The sequence below is a fragment of the Theropithecus gelada genome, chromosome 6 (genome assembly GCF_003255815.1).
Source record: "Theropithecus gelada isolate Dixy chromosome 6, Tgel_1.0, whole genome shotgun sequence".
NCBI classification, from domain to species: Eukaryota; Metazoa; Chordata; class Mammalia; order Primates; family Cercopithecidae; genus Theropithecus; species Theropithecus gelada.
In genome coordinates this window covers 150,635,803-150,652,473 of record NC_037673.1, presented here as the reverse complement: position 1 = coordinate 150,652,473, position 16,671 = coordinate 150,635,803, and the positions used below count along the sequence as shown (strand labels likewise).

Here is a 16,671-nt window from a genome sequence, read left to right as displayed (position 1 = left end):
GCTGCAATTGTGCCACTATACTCCAGCCTAGGCAACGGAGTGAGACTCCGTCTCAATAAATAAATAAATTACAGAGTACATGGAGCCCAAAGGGCCCTAAGAATCCTATCCAAAAACCTTAACAGAAATTGTGGTCAATTTCAGGTGGTTTAGGAGCCCCTGAGGACTCCTAATTTCTAGAGGTAGTGCAGATTAAGAAACCCCAGATCATCTGAACTATCACCAAATGTTTACTGACACCTACTCTGTACAAAGCAGTGTGTCAGGCACCAAGGATGCAGGTTTGACAGCACAGATACTGTGTAGGCCTAATGAGATTTACAGAAAGATCATTCTCTCTCAAAAGGTGGTTCTTGGAGAACCTGGATCCTTATTATAGATGCAAATTCCTGGACTCAAATGCTGAACCCACTAAGTCAAAGTATCTATAGGTAGGAGCCCAGGAAGATCTCTTTTTTAGAAAACACATTCTCCATGTGATTCTAATTCACAATAAAGTTGGAGGACCTTTTGTCTAAATCTAGCAGGCTCATTTTACAGATATTAAATCTGAGGCTAACAGAGTAGAATGAATTTGCCCTAAATCCTACAGCTTGTCAGACCCAAGGACCAAATCAGAGCTCGCAGTTCTCTCCCTAGAATAGACTGTAAGCTTCTTGAAGGCAGGGGCATTACACCACTGCACTTTCCTAGGCCAATACCTGACTCATCTTAGGCCCTTGAAAAATACCAGCTGAATGAATGAACGAATGAATGAATGTTCTTCAATGGGGTGAGTAGTCTAGTTTAATGACTCAGAACATTCTGGTTCCAGAGTTAGAAAAACCTAGGTTTTACTTCCTCGACAGGTGGACCCCAGTTTCCCTGACTGATAAATAGAGAAAACTAACAGAATAAGAGTATCTGTTGGGAGGATTAACTGAGCTAATCTGGGACAAAGTGTCCCAGTGTTTGGGACAAAGTTAGGCCCTCTCCTAGTAAAGGACAGCTACTATCAATACGTTATTTTTAGGGAAAGTTTATGAAAACATGGTATGTTCCAGTGTTTGTGATAACCATGTTTGGAGGAATAGGAGAGTGGATAGGAATCTAATAAGAAAAACTGTGGGTCCTGCAGAGGCAACCTATCTACCACCTGATTCAATTCAACTGGCTCTTGCTGATAACAGGATTTAGAGTTTCCTCATTAACAGGATGTCATATGCCCACGTCGAAACACAGTGTTCTTCAAGGAAAGAAAAAAGTCCTAGTTAATAGTGGCACTCTACAATAGAAACAAATGCCACAAGACCATTAACAACAAAAAAGGCAGGAACATTGCTTCTCAAAAGACAGCAATTCTTATGCAATAGCAATCACTTAATATTATGTAAAAGAGCACGTCTGGATTTTTCAATCCAGAGGTAATTTTAAGTTTCTTTAACTCTGTAGGCTCAAAGATTTGTCTACAAAAGCTGTGATTATTTTCCTTCAACAACCATCTTTTGCTACTTTGCTTTCCCTTGGTTTCCTGATGTCCTTCTGCTACAGGAAGCAAAGGGGTGAGGAAGGAACATGGCAAGAGAAGTGAGCGAGAGTGTGTGGAGGAGACTGGCAGAATCAATGTGGAAATCACATTAAATAATAAATTGGCAATGGATTTTGACTGGCTGCTCTAAATAACTGCTTCTGGTATCTGCATGCTTTTACTTAACATTCCACTAAAATAATCGATTAGTGTTCAAACACACACACACACACACACACACACAAATGGAATTTTAATCTTTGTTTAATCACTACTTAGCAGGCCTGGCAGCCTTTGGAGGTAGGAAAGAATGGTGGTGAAGCAAGCCAACTATATTCTGCTCAAGAAGGAAGATTTGTTAAAGTGCATACTCTAATCCCAACACTGCAGACTTGGCAAAGAGCATCTCTGGCCGAGCTGGCTAGTGTCTTCAAAACAATGAAAGGGCTGTATGCTCTCAAACAGCAATGTTGGAAGGAAAGCTGAGCAGGTCATCTGCTTCATCCACAGTCTGAGGCTGTGTTACAGACCAGGTTCTGCTGCAAATTTTAGGATGGCTTCCCTCCATCTTCCTCTCAAAGAACCCTACAAAGGCAATGGAATGATTTTGCTTTGAGGTTTAAATAACTGTAATTTCAAACATCTGTTTATCTACCAAGTAGATTAATAAACTTTTCTCTCTGTCTCTCTGTCTCTCTCTCTCACACACACACAGACACATACACACACACAGAGCAAAGTAATCTCTTCAAGATTACCTTCAAGGTTACCTTCGAAGAGGACCAGGTAGGGCTTAGTTTAGCTCAAAGCATAAAGTTTAAGCAAGGGAGTTTGGACAATTAGATAAATGTACTTTCTTCATGAATTTTGAGGACATAAGCTGGATTGTTTTTATTAATTCATTCATCCAAAAAATGAATATTGAGGGCCTACTATGGCCAAAGACCTCTGGGAGAGACAAAGATGAACAAGGTAGTCCATGGCCTCCACAGACAGCTATGAGACAAGTATATAAGGAAGGAAAACACACACACACACATATACAAGCCTATAACATAGTGCCTTGAAAGCTGTACAGATAAATTCAATAGATATTTACAAAAGCCAAAAATTAAATTCTACCTGGGATGATCGGAGAAGAATTCCTACAGAAGCAGAGCCTTTGACAGGAACCTGCGAGAAGGGGTAGGATTTTAACTGGTAGCAGTTGAGGGGTGGGGGTTAGGGGTGGAATCTAGCTAGAGGGAAAGTATGTGGAAAGAATGGGAGTTAGAAAGTGAAGGGCATATTTACTTGATGGCAAGGAGCCTGATAAGGCTGGAGTGAGCAGGATGCAAAAGAGAGTCACGAGCAATAAGACCAGGAAGGAAGTCTGGACCAGAATTGGAGGGCCTTACATCCGAGCTGCTTGGCAGGTGGGAGCCACAGTAAGTCTCTGAGCAAGCAATAGACTGACGTATAGCTCCAAGAATAAAATACATTACTACCTATCCACTTTCAATTAATCTCAGAATCCTCCTCCTCCCATGAGAAATGCAAGGAGAGAGATGATTTTGTTTTCATTCAGAGAAAATATCCCCTTTTCATAGGCTGAGGATCATGCATTCTGGTACTCCACAGTCAGACTTAGGTGAGGCTGACCCAACTCTAGCACCTATCCAGTAGGCTGCTGTTTTGAGAAAACGTAACTTTCACTATAATCAGGAACAAGCTGTATGAGAAAACAATCAAACCTGAATGGCACTATTTATGAATGGAAGGAGGCACTACAACCCAGCAACCACGAGACTACGTCCGCTGGGCCCACATCAGGCAAGTCCTGTTGGTCCAATAAGCAATGGGGCTGTGTCTGTTGTCCCTGCTCCAGTAACTCCATTGTCTCAACACCAGGATATTGAAATCTGAAATCTGGCCCTTCCCTAAGAGGGGAAGGTCACTCACAGATAGGAGCCATTGTTTCAAAGGGCTGATCCTGTGTTTCCAAGGGCAGAACCATACCAACCCTCCAATTCCTTTGTTTGGTGTAGGTGGCTCTAGAAAAGGTCATTTGCTATGTAAGGCGTGAAAGCTCATTAAAAGACTTTTTAAACAGTAGGGGGAAAAAAAAGCCAAGATACTTTGGAATGCCTGTTATCTAAAGGGCAAATAGAACCTTCAGTAGCTTTTCCCTTCCATTCTAAAAGAACAATTTCAACACTTTCTTCAGGATAAGTGCCCAAATGTTTTATCACTGGGGGAAAAAAAAACAAATCGACTCTGATCGATAATTTGATAATGTTCATCTGAGTCTCTTACCTATCAATCCATCCGTCCATCTGTCCATCTATCCATCAACTTCAGTGTATGATGAACACAAGCACAGATCAGGCCTTGTGCTAGGTGCTGAGGATATACTGGGGAGGAAGACGGACAGGGGTCCTGCTCTCATAGAGCTTATAGAAGTATGTGTGGTGGGGGGGGAAATGTAGACTTTCATCCGAAACTACAGGTAAATTTAAAAAGCTACAGTGGCAGGCCATAAAAGAGTGGTACATGGTACAAAGAGAGTCCCTTTCTTTCAGATCAGATTGGGGGGGATCTGATCCAGTCTGCAAGGCTTTCTTGAGAAAATTGGATTAGAGGTTAACTCAGTAGAAAGAGGAGTACAGAGCATTCCAGACAGAGGGAAAAGTAAAGACATACAAAGACTCTGTGGCTGAGCAAACACGAATCATAGGAGGGCCTGGAAGAGCAGTGTGTGTGGTGCACAGAGAAGCAGGGAAAGTCTGGCAGGAAGGAGAGGTAGGCAGGGGTGAGGATTCTCTTTCCTCCAGGAGCATTTAGAAATACAAGTGTTTTATATAAGGAGGTGATAACATCAGGTTGCATTTGGAAAGCTCTCTTGTAGCCAAGTGGAAAAGGGATTAGGAGGCCAAGAGGAGGGCTGGAGGCCGGGAAGGAGGCTATTACAGTGGTGCAGGCAGAGATGATGCTAGCTTGTGCTGGGAAGGCAGAAGTGGGGGTGGGCACATACAGATTTTTTAAAAATAGGGTTACTAGAGTCCTGTGGGTTTGAGTCAAAAATATAGCCTGAGAACTTAGTCAGGTGAGAAGTTCATCTGTAAGATCTGGATATCCATAGTCCCACAGATGCAGGTGAAACCTACCTGGGACCTGAGCCCAGCTCTCCCCTCACCTAGCCTAGTGTCTGTGTCATCACATGTTACTTTTAAGTTTCAATACTGTCCATAGAAAGCAAGTCAGGAAATCAGACCTAATGAGAAAAGATTTTTTATCTATTTCACCTTCTAGAATTCAGTGACACATAGTCAAGAAAGAAGAGAGAAATCCTTGAGGGGTGGTGGCGAGGCTCCCGTGCTCATGTAGAGCGTGCCTGTGCCCTCACAGAGTCCCTGGAGGCCCCAGTTCTCTCCGGTCCCTGGGAGCGTGAGGGCTCTGTGCTGGGGGAGCCTACTCTAGGAAGATAAGTATTTTCACTACCTCAGAGGGCACTGTGATTACTTCAACCAAAGAAACAGTCATCATTGGTGTTCATGCTGGAGTGAAAACTGCCTAAACTGGACTTTTGAGAGGTGGTGTGTCTTCATATTCTATGGGCGATTGTCAAGGGTGATTCTGATTTTGTGTTATTTTCACCTTAAGTGGTAAGTTTATTATAGCCTAACTCTTTCATGAGATTAGACTTGACTATATTATTATCATCATTATATCCACTTTGTAGATGACAAAACTGAGGCTTGGAGAGAAAATCCATATGAAAGCATTTTGCAAACTGCCAGCCACCACATGAGTGTAATCATCACAGCTAATAGCACCTACCACATGTACCTGCCCATTCCTTCCCAAACTCAGTATCTAGAAAGGCTGCAGGAACATAGTTCTCAAATAAGGAAAACATGGTGAGATGAATCATACTTCTGTACCAAGAGGGCAATTCACAAGAGGTTCTGAAAATCTCAGTCTAGCTGATGTGTGATCAATCACAGGAAAGCCCCTAGAAAGTGCTCTTCTTAGAGGCTTGACGGGCTGGGCAGGAGCGAGGGCTGCAATACTGCTCTGCACAGCAGCTGTGGATGGGAAAAAAGAAAAAAAGGGACTGGAAAGCTCATCAGAAGGCAAGTTCCTACTTTTCAGAGAGAGAATAAAAAATGACTGCAAACATATCCTATTAGTCTCCTAGCTGGGTAAGTAGGGTTGAGCCACCCAGTAATAAAGTAGTTGCTCTAATAATAGTAATAATTATAATCATAATCCCCTACATTCTGAAGACAGCAAACCAGAGTGAATAAGACCATCTGTTTTGGCGTTGGAAAGGCCTAGGCTTGTGCCACAGTTCTGTTTATTAGCTCTGTGATCTTGAGCAAGTTACACTATTTTTCACAAGCCTTGGTTCCCCAACTATAAAATGGGGAAATTAATAGTTCCTAGCATAAAGGTTATTATGAAGATTAAATGAGATGCAGCAAGTATAGCTCTTAGCAGTGTTTGGTATCTAGGAAGCACTAGCAATGCTAGCTACCATTATTAGTTACTATTTGGTAGTATTTCATAATTTACAAAGCATTTTTATATTTATGTCCAATTCCTTCCTCTCAGTTGCACCAGGGCAAAAGCAGACATTACCAACCTATTGTAATATTCTTCCTTGTGGATTCCAGACTTCGAGAATCTTTCTCAACACTGTACTCCAAGCAGTGCTTACCCATCAGCTGGCGTTGGTCAGGGGACAGGACCCATCTGCCACAGCTGCCTTAAGCTGGAAGAGTGAATTTCCAAGTATACCTGGTAGACAGTGACCCACTGGTTGATTTCTACAATCTTGGCTCTTTGGGCTGGCTGGCTGCTCACTGCTTGCAAAGGTCCCCCAAGAAGGGGAGAGGGGTAAGGGCATGGGGAAGCAACATGTGACTGATGGTAGTCCCCTCCTCTTTGAACTCCTTCCTGGCCCAGGAGGACAGTCTCTGCCTGGACAATGATCCTGGCCTTCTCCATCTCCCATCTTGGAAACTGAGAACTCTCTGAATTCTTCTTTGCTTCTCTTAGGGTGGAGGCCACAAACGGCTTTGAATCTCCTGGGCAGCACCCAGCCCCTTACCTATCCCACCTCACTCTCACTCTGGCATTCTTGGTTTTTATTTATTTATTTTTTAAGAGATGGGATCTTGCTCTGTTGCCCAGGCTGGCTTGCAGTAGCATGATGATAGCTCACTGCAGCTCCAGCCTCGACCTCTTGGGCTCAAGCAATCTTCCTGCCTCAGCCTCCCAAGAAACTAAGACTACAGGTACATGTACCGCCACACCTGGCTTTTTTCTTTTTTTTTTTTGTACAGACAAGGTCTTATTATGTTGCCCAGGTTGGTCTCAACCTCCTGGCCTTAGGCGATCTTCCCACCTGGGACTCCTAAAGTGCTGAGATTACAGGTGTGCACCATCATGCCCAGCCTCTCTTGTTCTTATGTAATGCTTTCTCAGCTATATGGTGTCCCAGGCAGGATATGTGAGGTGCAACCACAAGAGAGCACACAGGACAGTCTTCCCAGACCACAGCAAACTGCTGTGAATGCAGATACTCCTGTAGCAATCATCGAAACCCTCAGGCAAGCTTCCCTGACCCCTCTGGCTAGATCACGCCCCCTGATATGGGAACTTACAGCATCCTCACTGCTCCTTTGTGACTTCACATTCATTTGGATGATCATTTGACTATTGTCTGTCTATCCTCAAATTGTGAGCTCTATGAGAAGACATCAATTTCTGTTGAATGAATGAATAATGAATGAATGAGTGGAGACATCTTTTATCTTTTCCAGATGAAGGAAAGGTCATCCACGGATTAGACATGTCTAATATAGTCACAAAGATTTGATACCATAAAAGGGTTCTGAGAATTGACTTTATCCTATGACTAAATGGCTTCAGGTCAACTTAATGGGCTGACAAAACTCAAAGGAGAGCTGACTCACCTGATCCTAAAATAATTTTTAAAAAGATGCAACAGGCTTTGAACTCTTCCACCTTCTTCCTTCTTTCATTTTCAAACGGTTTCCTTTCTGGATTCCTAACTAAGGCTTGTGGCAGAAATTGCTGTATATCCCCTAGGAGCTGTTCTCCTTTTCTTCCACAGAAATAAGAATTTTAGCTGGGATATGATTGCTCAGAATAAAGATGATATTTTCCTGACATCCTTGTAGCTAGATGTGGCCTGACTGGTTCTGTCCAACGAGAGGTGAGTGGAGGAGCTGCATGGTAGCCTGCTATGGTTTGAGCATGTTCCCCAAAGTTTGTGTGTTGGAAATTGAATCCTCAGTGCAACAGTATTGGGAGGTGGAACCTTTAAGATGTGATTAGCTCATGAGGGCTCTACCCTGATGAATGGATTAATGCTGTTATGGAGGGAGTGGGTTAATTACTGTGAGAGCAGGGCCCTTACAGGATGAATTTGGTCCCATCCATCTCTCTCACCCATGTGATGCTTTCTACCACCTTATGTGGCAGCAAGAAAGCCCTCACCTGATGCTGCCCTTGATCTTGGACTTCCCAGCCTCGGAAACTGTGACCAAATACATTTCTTTTCTTTATAAATTATCCAGTTTCTGGCATCTGTTACTATAGCACAAAACAGGTTAAGACCCAGCCTCATGGAACTTACCAGAAAAAATTACTAATGTGCACCTTTGCCTTTCTTGTTTATCCCTTCCTCTGTCTTGCTGCCTAGAATGCAAAGGCCACTATGATGGACCATGAGGTGCAGCTCCACGCTCTAGGGATGGCTGAAGCCATCAGCAGGGAGTACAGGTTCTTGAGGACTTCAGGGGGCAGAACTGTGATACTAGTCCTGGAGTTAAAACCTCCAGACTTTGAAGTGACAGGAAAATACACTATCTTGTTTGAACCATTCAAATATAATCGTAACTGATATAAGCTGCTTCTCTTGAGGCTTGAAAGACTGAGGAACAGCTTACGGTGTGGAGAGGTCGTTGAAGGAGGACCCGAAAGACACAGGCTTCAGATTCCTGGCTGTGCATTTATGAAGAGCAGGACCTTAGGCAGATCCCCTTGTCTTTCCAGGCCTCCATTATTTGACGGTAGAATGGGGATCAAAATAATATCTGCCCATGACACGATTATCTACATAAGAAATGCTAAGGAATCTACAAAAAAGCTAGTAGAACTAATGAGTTTAGCAACATATAAGGTCAATATATAAAAATCAATTTTATTTCTAAATACTATCAATGAAACATTGAAAACTGATGTTAAAATACCAATTTCCATGGTGTCAAAAATATCAAATAGTCGAGATACATTTAACAAAATGTATAAGACCTACACACTGAAAACTACAACACTGCTAGAGAAATCAAAGATCTAAATAAACAGAGAGATACATCATGTTTATTGGTCAGAAGACTCAATATTGTTAAAATGTGAGTCCTCTCAAAATTGATCGATCGACTCAAGGCATTCTTTATAGAAACTGATATTCAACAGACCTGGAAAAATAGCCAAAATAATTCTGTTTCAAAAGAGGGGCAAGGTTGGAGGACTTACATGTCCTAATTTCAAGGCACTCCTGGGATACAGTGACCAAGAGAGAGTGTCTGTAAGGTAAGGACAGATATGTGATCAATGGAGTGGACAGCTCACAACAATACACATTCAGGTGTTTTTGAACAAACGTGCTAAGAAAATTCAATAGGTAAAGGATAATCTTTTCAACAAATAGTGTCCAAACAATTAGATATTCATATGTCAAAAAAATACACCCCACACTTCCTCACACCCTACACAATATAAACTTGAAATAGATCATAGACCTAAGCGTAAGAGCCAAAACTATAAAATTTGTAGAAGAAAGTATGTGAGAAAATCTTAGTGACTTTGGTTTAGGCAAAGGTTTCTTATAGAGGACACAAACTGCATTAAAATATGAATAAGTTAGAATTCATCACAACTAAAAACTTTTGTTGTTTAAGGGACAAGCCATGAACTGGGAGACTGGGAGAATATATTTGCAAAACATGTATCTTTTAAAATAATTTTTTTTTTTTTAGGCGGAGTCTCGTTCTGTCGCCCAGGCTGGATGGAGTGCAGTGGCACAATCTTGGCTCACTGCAAGCTCTGCCTCCCAGATTCACGCCATTCTCCTGCCGAAGCCTCCCGAGTAGCTGGGACTACAGGCGTCCGCCACTGCGCCCGGCTAATTTTTTGTATTTTTAGTAGAGACGGGGTTTCACCGTGTTAACCAGGATGGTCTCTATCTCCTGACCTCGTGATCCACCTGCCTCAGTCTCCCTAAGTGCTGGGATTACAGGTGTGAGCCACCGTTAAAATAATATTTTTAATGGACACATAATAATTGTACAAACTTACAGGGTACAGAATGATATTTTGATACCTGCATATAATGTATAATGATCAAATTAGGGTAATTAGCATATCCATCACCTCAAACCTTGATCACTTCTTTGTGTTAGGAACATTCGAAATCCTCTGTTCTAGCTATTTGAAAAAATACATTATTGTTTACTATAGTCATCCTACAGTGCTATAGAACACTAGAACTTAGTCCTATCTAAGCTGTAATTTTGTATCCATTAACCAACCTCTTCCTATCTCCCCTACCCCTTCCCTTCCCAGTCTCCAGTAACCACTATTCTACTCTCTACTTCTATGAGGTCAACTATTTTAGCTCCCACATATGAGTGAGAATGTGCGGTGTTTGTCTTTCTGTGCCTGGTTTATTTCCCTTAACATAACTACCTCCAGTTTCATCCACGGTGCTGCAAATAACTTAATTTCATTCTTTTTTATGGCTGAAAAATATTCTATTTTGTATATATACCACATTTTCTTTATCCATTTATCTGTTGATGGATATTTAGGTGGATTCCTTATCTTGCTGCAATAAACATGGGAGTACAGATGTCTCTTTGACAGGCTGATTTCCTTTTCTTTGGATATATACCCAGAAGTGGGATTGCTGGATTGCTGGATTATATTGCAGTTCTATTTCTAGCTTTCTGAGGAACTTCCATACTGTGTAAAACACATATTTGATTAAGGACATATTCAGACTGCATAAAGAACTCATACCAGCCTGGGCAATACAGTGAGACCTCATCTCTAAAAAAACAAAATAAAAAAAAAATTTTGTCAGGGGTGGTGGCACATTCCTATAGTCCCAGCTACTTGGGAGGATGAGCTGGGAGGATTGCTTGAGTCTAGGGGTTTGAGGATGCAGTGAGCCAAGTACACAATGTCACTATACTCCAGTGGACAGAGTGAGACCCGGTCTCAAAAAAAAAAAAAAAAAAAAGAACTTTTATAAATTCACCATTACTAGTCATTAGGGAAAGGCAAATCAAAACTACCATTAAGCTGGGTGGAGTGTATCATGCCTGTAATCCCAGCACTTTGGGAGGCTGAGGCGGGTGGATCACTTGAGGTCACAGGTTCAAGACCAGCCTGGCCAACATGGTGAAACGCTGTCTGTACTAAAAACACAAAATTAGCCAGGCGTGGTGGTGCGTGCCTGTAATCCCAGCTACTTGGGAGGCTGAGGCAGGAGAATCACTTTAACCTAGGAGGCGGAGGTTGCAGTGAGCCGAGATCGCACCATTGCACTCCAGCCTGGGCAACAAGAGCAAAGCTCCATCTCAAAAAAAGACAAAAAAACAAAAAGGCAAAAAAACAACAACAAAAAACCCTACCATTAAATATCATTTTACACCTACTAGGCTAGCTATAATTTAAAAAGTGGAAAACAACAAGTGTTAGTGAGGATGTGGGTGGAGAAATTGAAACCTTTGTGCACTGCTGGTAAAAATGCAAAATGGTGCAGCTGCTGTTAAAAAGTTTTGTGGTTTCCAAAAGGTTAAATGTAGAACTACCATATAATCCAACAATTCCATTTTAGGTATGTATCTAAAAGAACTGAAAGCAGAGACCGGAACAGACATTCCTAGGCCAATATTCTTAATAGTCACATTACCACAATAGACAAAAGGTGGCAGCAACTCAAGTGTCCATTAACAGATGAAGATGGAAACAAGATGTGACATATATATATGATGGAATATTATTAAGTCATAAAGAAGAATGGAATTTTGATATATACTATAACATGGATAGACCTTGACCATATTATGCTTAGTGAAACAAGCCTGACATAGAAGGTCATACATTGTATGATTCCACTTACATGAGGTACCTAGAATAGGCAAACTCATAAAGACAGAAAGTAGAATAGAGGTTACAGAGGAGTAAGAACGGGGATTATTGTTTACAGGGAATTATTGTGGGGAATCATTAAAAAATTGGGTATAGATAGTGGTAATGGTTACATGGCATTGTGAACATATTTAATGCCACACAATTATACACTTGTGAATGGTTAAAATGACAACTACTATATTCATTTTAGCACAACAAAAAAAATACCTCCCTTCTCCTCCCCTCTAAAAAAGCCAATTCTTCTTGTTTTCAACTCTTACATATTCTAATATCCTTCTGGTGATTCAAATGTATATTAGCATATTAAAGGCTCTTTGAAGTCACACAGAAAAGAAAGCTGTCTTAACTTTGTTTAATCCAGCATTTCACAAGTTTATTTGACTAGAAGTCCCCCACCCCGACAACCACTCATCTACCCCCACCCACTAGACAATGATTAATGCCCTAGGAAACTCACAGACTTTTTTGATGGTTATAGGGATTGGGTTGATGAGGGAGAATACAACATGATTCCTCCTCTTGGCAACGTGCAATTCAGTTTTATTTTGTTTTAAAAAAGCACATAGACATCAAACAACTACACCAAGATTTCAAACTGACATACTAACTTGGAAGGAGGGAAATGAAGTTTATGTTAACATTTTCCAAAGGAAGGTTTCAGTCAATTTCTGAAGCATCTGTCACCCATCTGTCCACTCACTCATCCATTCATCCATCTGTCCATTCATCTAATACATGTTTATTGTGCAGCTACTATTTTTTGGCCTTACGTTAGGTACTGCAGGGAATATCATAAAGACAATGATTTACGTCTACGACACAGGCCAGATTGGAGATCATTTCGTTTCAAAAACTGCTACTGGGACCTGGGAGAAGAAATACAAATTCTCAGAAGCCAGAAGAATGGTTCTGGGAACAGTGTTGTAGAGGGGCACTGGGGCTGGGTGTTGAAGGGTGAGTATATAATGAGTACCACATGAGTAAAGGTAATAAAGTTGCCCTGAAATACTCCTCTTTTGTCTTTCACTCACAAAGAAGACTGTAGACTATTTTATAAGCCTGGCTTCTCATAACTCTGGTTTATGGGTCACTGTACATTTTCCAAATGGTTTACCACATGTAGATTTCTCCAAAGGCCTTGGCTTAGCTTGAGAAACAATGCATTTGAATTTCTTTCATTCTAGAGAGTTTAGGACGATTTCTCAGGATGACTATAGTAGATTGTAAAAGTGGTTTCAATCCTCCATCCCAGGCCCTTTGCAAAGTGATTGTGCAGCTCCTCCCATCAAGAGTGGAGTCTCTTTCCCCACCTACTGAAGTTGGTCTGGCTCTGTGACTTGCTTTGGCCAAAAGAATGAGGCAGAAGTGACAGTGTGCCAGCTTGAGTCCAAGCTTCGAGAGACTTGTACTCTTTTGCACTTATTTCTTGTCCTTCTGCCTCCTCTATGAGAACAAACCCAGCCTAGTATGCTAGAAAGATGTTAGAGGCAAGCAGAAGATAAGACTTGTGGAGAAGAACTGAGGTAATCCTAGACAGCTGACAGAGAGCCAAGCCCCAAGGATAGGAGAGAGCCCAGCCAAGTTCAGCAGACCTGCCCAGCTCAGCCCCAGTTGACCAGAGATACATGAGTCAGCACAGTCAAGGCCAGAGAAACCACCTGACTGGTGTGTAGTCCTGTGAGCAACAATATATGGTTGTTGTTTGAGGTCACTGAGCTTTGGCGTAATTTGTTATACAGCATTGTTTATGGTAAGGAGGAATCAATCAAATGACCTTAGAGAGGATTCAGTTCCGTTCTGTGTTTGCATGCTAAGGTGCCAAAACAGAAATAGAACTGTTTGAATCTTGTCTTCCCACCTCATTTTTTAAGATCCAGATAACATCTATCTTCCAAGGCTCAGTTCAAACACCCCATCTTCAAGAAGCCCTACTTCTATCCCCTTCCACTTAAAAAATAATCTCCCTTCCACTGACCTCTCACTGCACTCTCTCTGCCTCTCTCTTTTTGAAAGTTAGCACTTAAAGTCTTAAACTATAGCCATTTATATACGTTATTCCCTCTTACTGGACTCTAAACTAGTGTTTTTAAACTATCTGTAATGAAGAACCACTTCAATTTCTAATTCACTGTGAATGAAACCATCTGTGGTAGGCAGAATTCTAAGAATGACTTCCAATGACCTTCATCCTCCTATAATCCCCACCCTTTTGAATGGAGATGGAACCTGTGAATATGATGAGATATCACTCCTGTGATTACTCATGTTATATGGCAAAATGGAGATTATCCAAGTCGACTTAACCTAATCACACACAAAAAGCTGAGCGCTTTCTCCATCTGGCGGTACAGAAGGAAGTCAAAGTGATTTGAAGAGAGAGAAGAATTAGATATGGCATTGCTGGTTTTGTAGATCAAGGGGGCCATGTATGGGTAGCCTCTAGGAACAGAGAGCAACCCCTAGCCTCCACAAAAACCAGGGGCCTCAATCCTGAACTGCAAAAAACTGAATTCTGCCAACACCCTGAATGAGTCTGGAAGTGGATTCTTCTCCAGAGCCTCCAGATAAGAGCCCAGCCTGGCTGAAATACTGATTTTGGCCTTGTCAAATCCTAAGCAGAAACTCCAGTTTAGTCAGCTTAGTTAGACTCATGACCTGTAAAACTCTGAACTAATAAATTCATATTGTTTTAAGCCACTAAATTTGTAGTAACTTGTTACACAGCAATGGGAACATAATATACTTCTCAATAGTATGGCAGATTATATTTTCAAAAGCTAGCTGCAATGAAATCTTCTGTCTCTCATGCTCGTCTAGAACCTTTCCACAAGCTCACTGAGAGGTGGAATTTCCATACTCTGCCTTTGAACTTGGGCAAACCTTTGTGAATGCTTCAATCAATAGAGTTTGGCAGCAGAGATGCAACGTGACTTCTGATTTCTACATGACTAGATCATAAAAGTGCCAGGCACATTTTCCTTGTTCTCCTGGGATACTCATTCTTCGATCCCAGCCACCATGCTATGAAGAAGCTCCCCTGTGGAGAGGTCGACAAGGAAAGGAACTGACAGCCAACACCACTTTACCAGTCATGCGAATGAGCCATCTTGGAAGTGGATCCTCTGGCTCCTGCTGACCCAGCTGGCAGGTGCTATGTGCAGCAGAGATAAAGTGTTCAGAAAGTCCTGCTCAAATTGTAGATTTGAACAAATGAATGACTGTTGTTCTTTTAAAGCCACTAAGTTTGGGGGCACTTTGTTAAGCACCAATAGTAACTGAAACAAGTATGCAGCTTGCGTCACATGCAATTCACCACACGAGCTTGACAGCATGTGAACTGCTCTATGTCTATTCAACAAGATGAGTCTACTGAGCATGCACCTGGCTGTCATGGCAATATCAAATTACAACAAAAGTCTCTGAACAACTATCCTCAATTCCCATATCTATCTCATTGTGAACTGGTGCCAGTCTGCAGACTACATTTTGAGAGGCATTGCTATAAAACATCTCTGGGCCAGACCCATTCTTATTCATCTCTGCATCCTCCCACGTGCTTTTTAGAATTCCTGGAAACAGGAGCAACTCAGTAAATGTTTATGAACTGCATAGAAGACCCAAAGAAAGCTGAGGCTGGAAGCTTAACTCATTCATTTTACAGACGGTGATGTGGTAGTCCAGAGAGGTGAAGGAATACACTCAGGGTGATGGAATGAGCCAGTGGCAGAACCAGGAGAAAGGCACAGAATTCCTGAAACTTTCCAATCCAGACTTTGGAAACCCAGCTGCTTATGTATGTTGTGAAGGGGGACTGGCCAGGTGTCAGGCACTGCAGAAATACGATGGCTGGGGGACAGGCAAGTGCATGCATGCCCATGGGAGGGGCAGCTGCTACCCCAGCACCAGCCAACTGTTGCCAAGTGAGGGCCAGTGGAACTAGATGTTCATTTTTCAAAGGGAAGCTGGAAAATTCAGATTTCTAGGGGCTATTTCTTGATTTTTAGTTTATTACATTAGATAAACAAACATGTTTGCAGGCTAGATTTTATCTAGCAGGCCACCAATTTGCAACTCCTGAACTGGTTGAGTACCTCTAATTTACAGATAAGGAAAAATGAGGTCCTGAGAGGTTACAGGTTTCACCAAGAACATGTAGGAAGAGGTGGTAAGGCCATTTTCTGACTTGTCCAAAAATTTGGTGATGATGATGGTGACCCACATTTATTGAACTCCTATCATGAGCAAGGCAATATACCAGGCACTTAGACCTATAGTCTCATTTAATCTTTTCAACAGTTCTAGGAAGTAGGCACTAGTATTTCCCCTTTTTACAGACTCCAAGAAGCCAGGTAACTTGGCAAGATCGTAGCATAAGTAAGCAGCAGGTCTGTGTTCATAAGCACGTTTTTACAAGGGGAATGGTTTTCTATCACCTTACACCATTTCAATGTCTCATTAGCATCCTACCTATCAAAGCCCCAGGTTCAGTTTTGCCTGGAATTGTTGCAAAATCCACCTTCTAACATTGTCTATCATTTCAACTCAGAAATAACTCAAGGTTGACATGTTTCCTGTCCTCCACAGTCTGAACGACATTCAGCCTGTACACAGCTCATCCTCTCCAACTGTTGACTCTCCAAAGGGCCAGGGTGTGTCTGCAGCTACTGCAGTGCAAGCAGCAGCTTAGGCTATAGGGTTAGAATGTCCTAGCTTTCTTTGCTAAATAGAAGGGAAGCATAGAATTGAAGGGGTGAAAGAGGCTCCAGAGAAATCATGTAAACCTATTATTTTCAAACTACATTCAATGGATCTCTGGAGATGCAGGAACTGGGAGTTGGAGGGGAAGCCCGGCAAGAGGGGCCCCAATTTCTTCTTTGTGATACATTAATTAGGCTTTCAAATAAGATTATGTGAAAAGTGTTCCACTG

General features: G+C 41.9%; 1 protein-coding gene across 2 annotated transcripts in view; it reads right to left on the bottom strand.

Moving 5' to 3' along the window:
* GALNT10 (polypeptide N-acetylgalactosaminyltransferase 10) overlaps positions 1–16,671 on the bottom strand; it is a 230,396-nt gene that overhangs the window by 133,483 nt on the left and 80,242 nt on the right. Inside the window, exons 4-5 of one of the 2 annotated variants that reach the window (XM_025387916.1) lie at positions 14,399–14,408; positions 13,336–13,343 (exon numbers count right to left, since the gene is read on the bottom strand). The exons of the other annotated variant lie outside the window; for it this stretch is intronic. Of the exons in view, the coding sequence (XP_025243701.1) occupies positions 13,336–13,343; positions 14,399–14,408 (18 nt within the window). The remainder of the gene's footprint in view (positions 1–13,335; positions 13,344–14,398; positions 14,409–16,671) is intronic. 2 annotated transcript variants of the gene reach the window in all.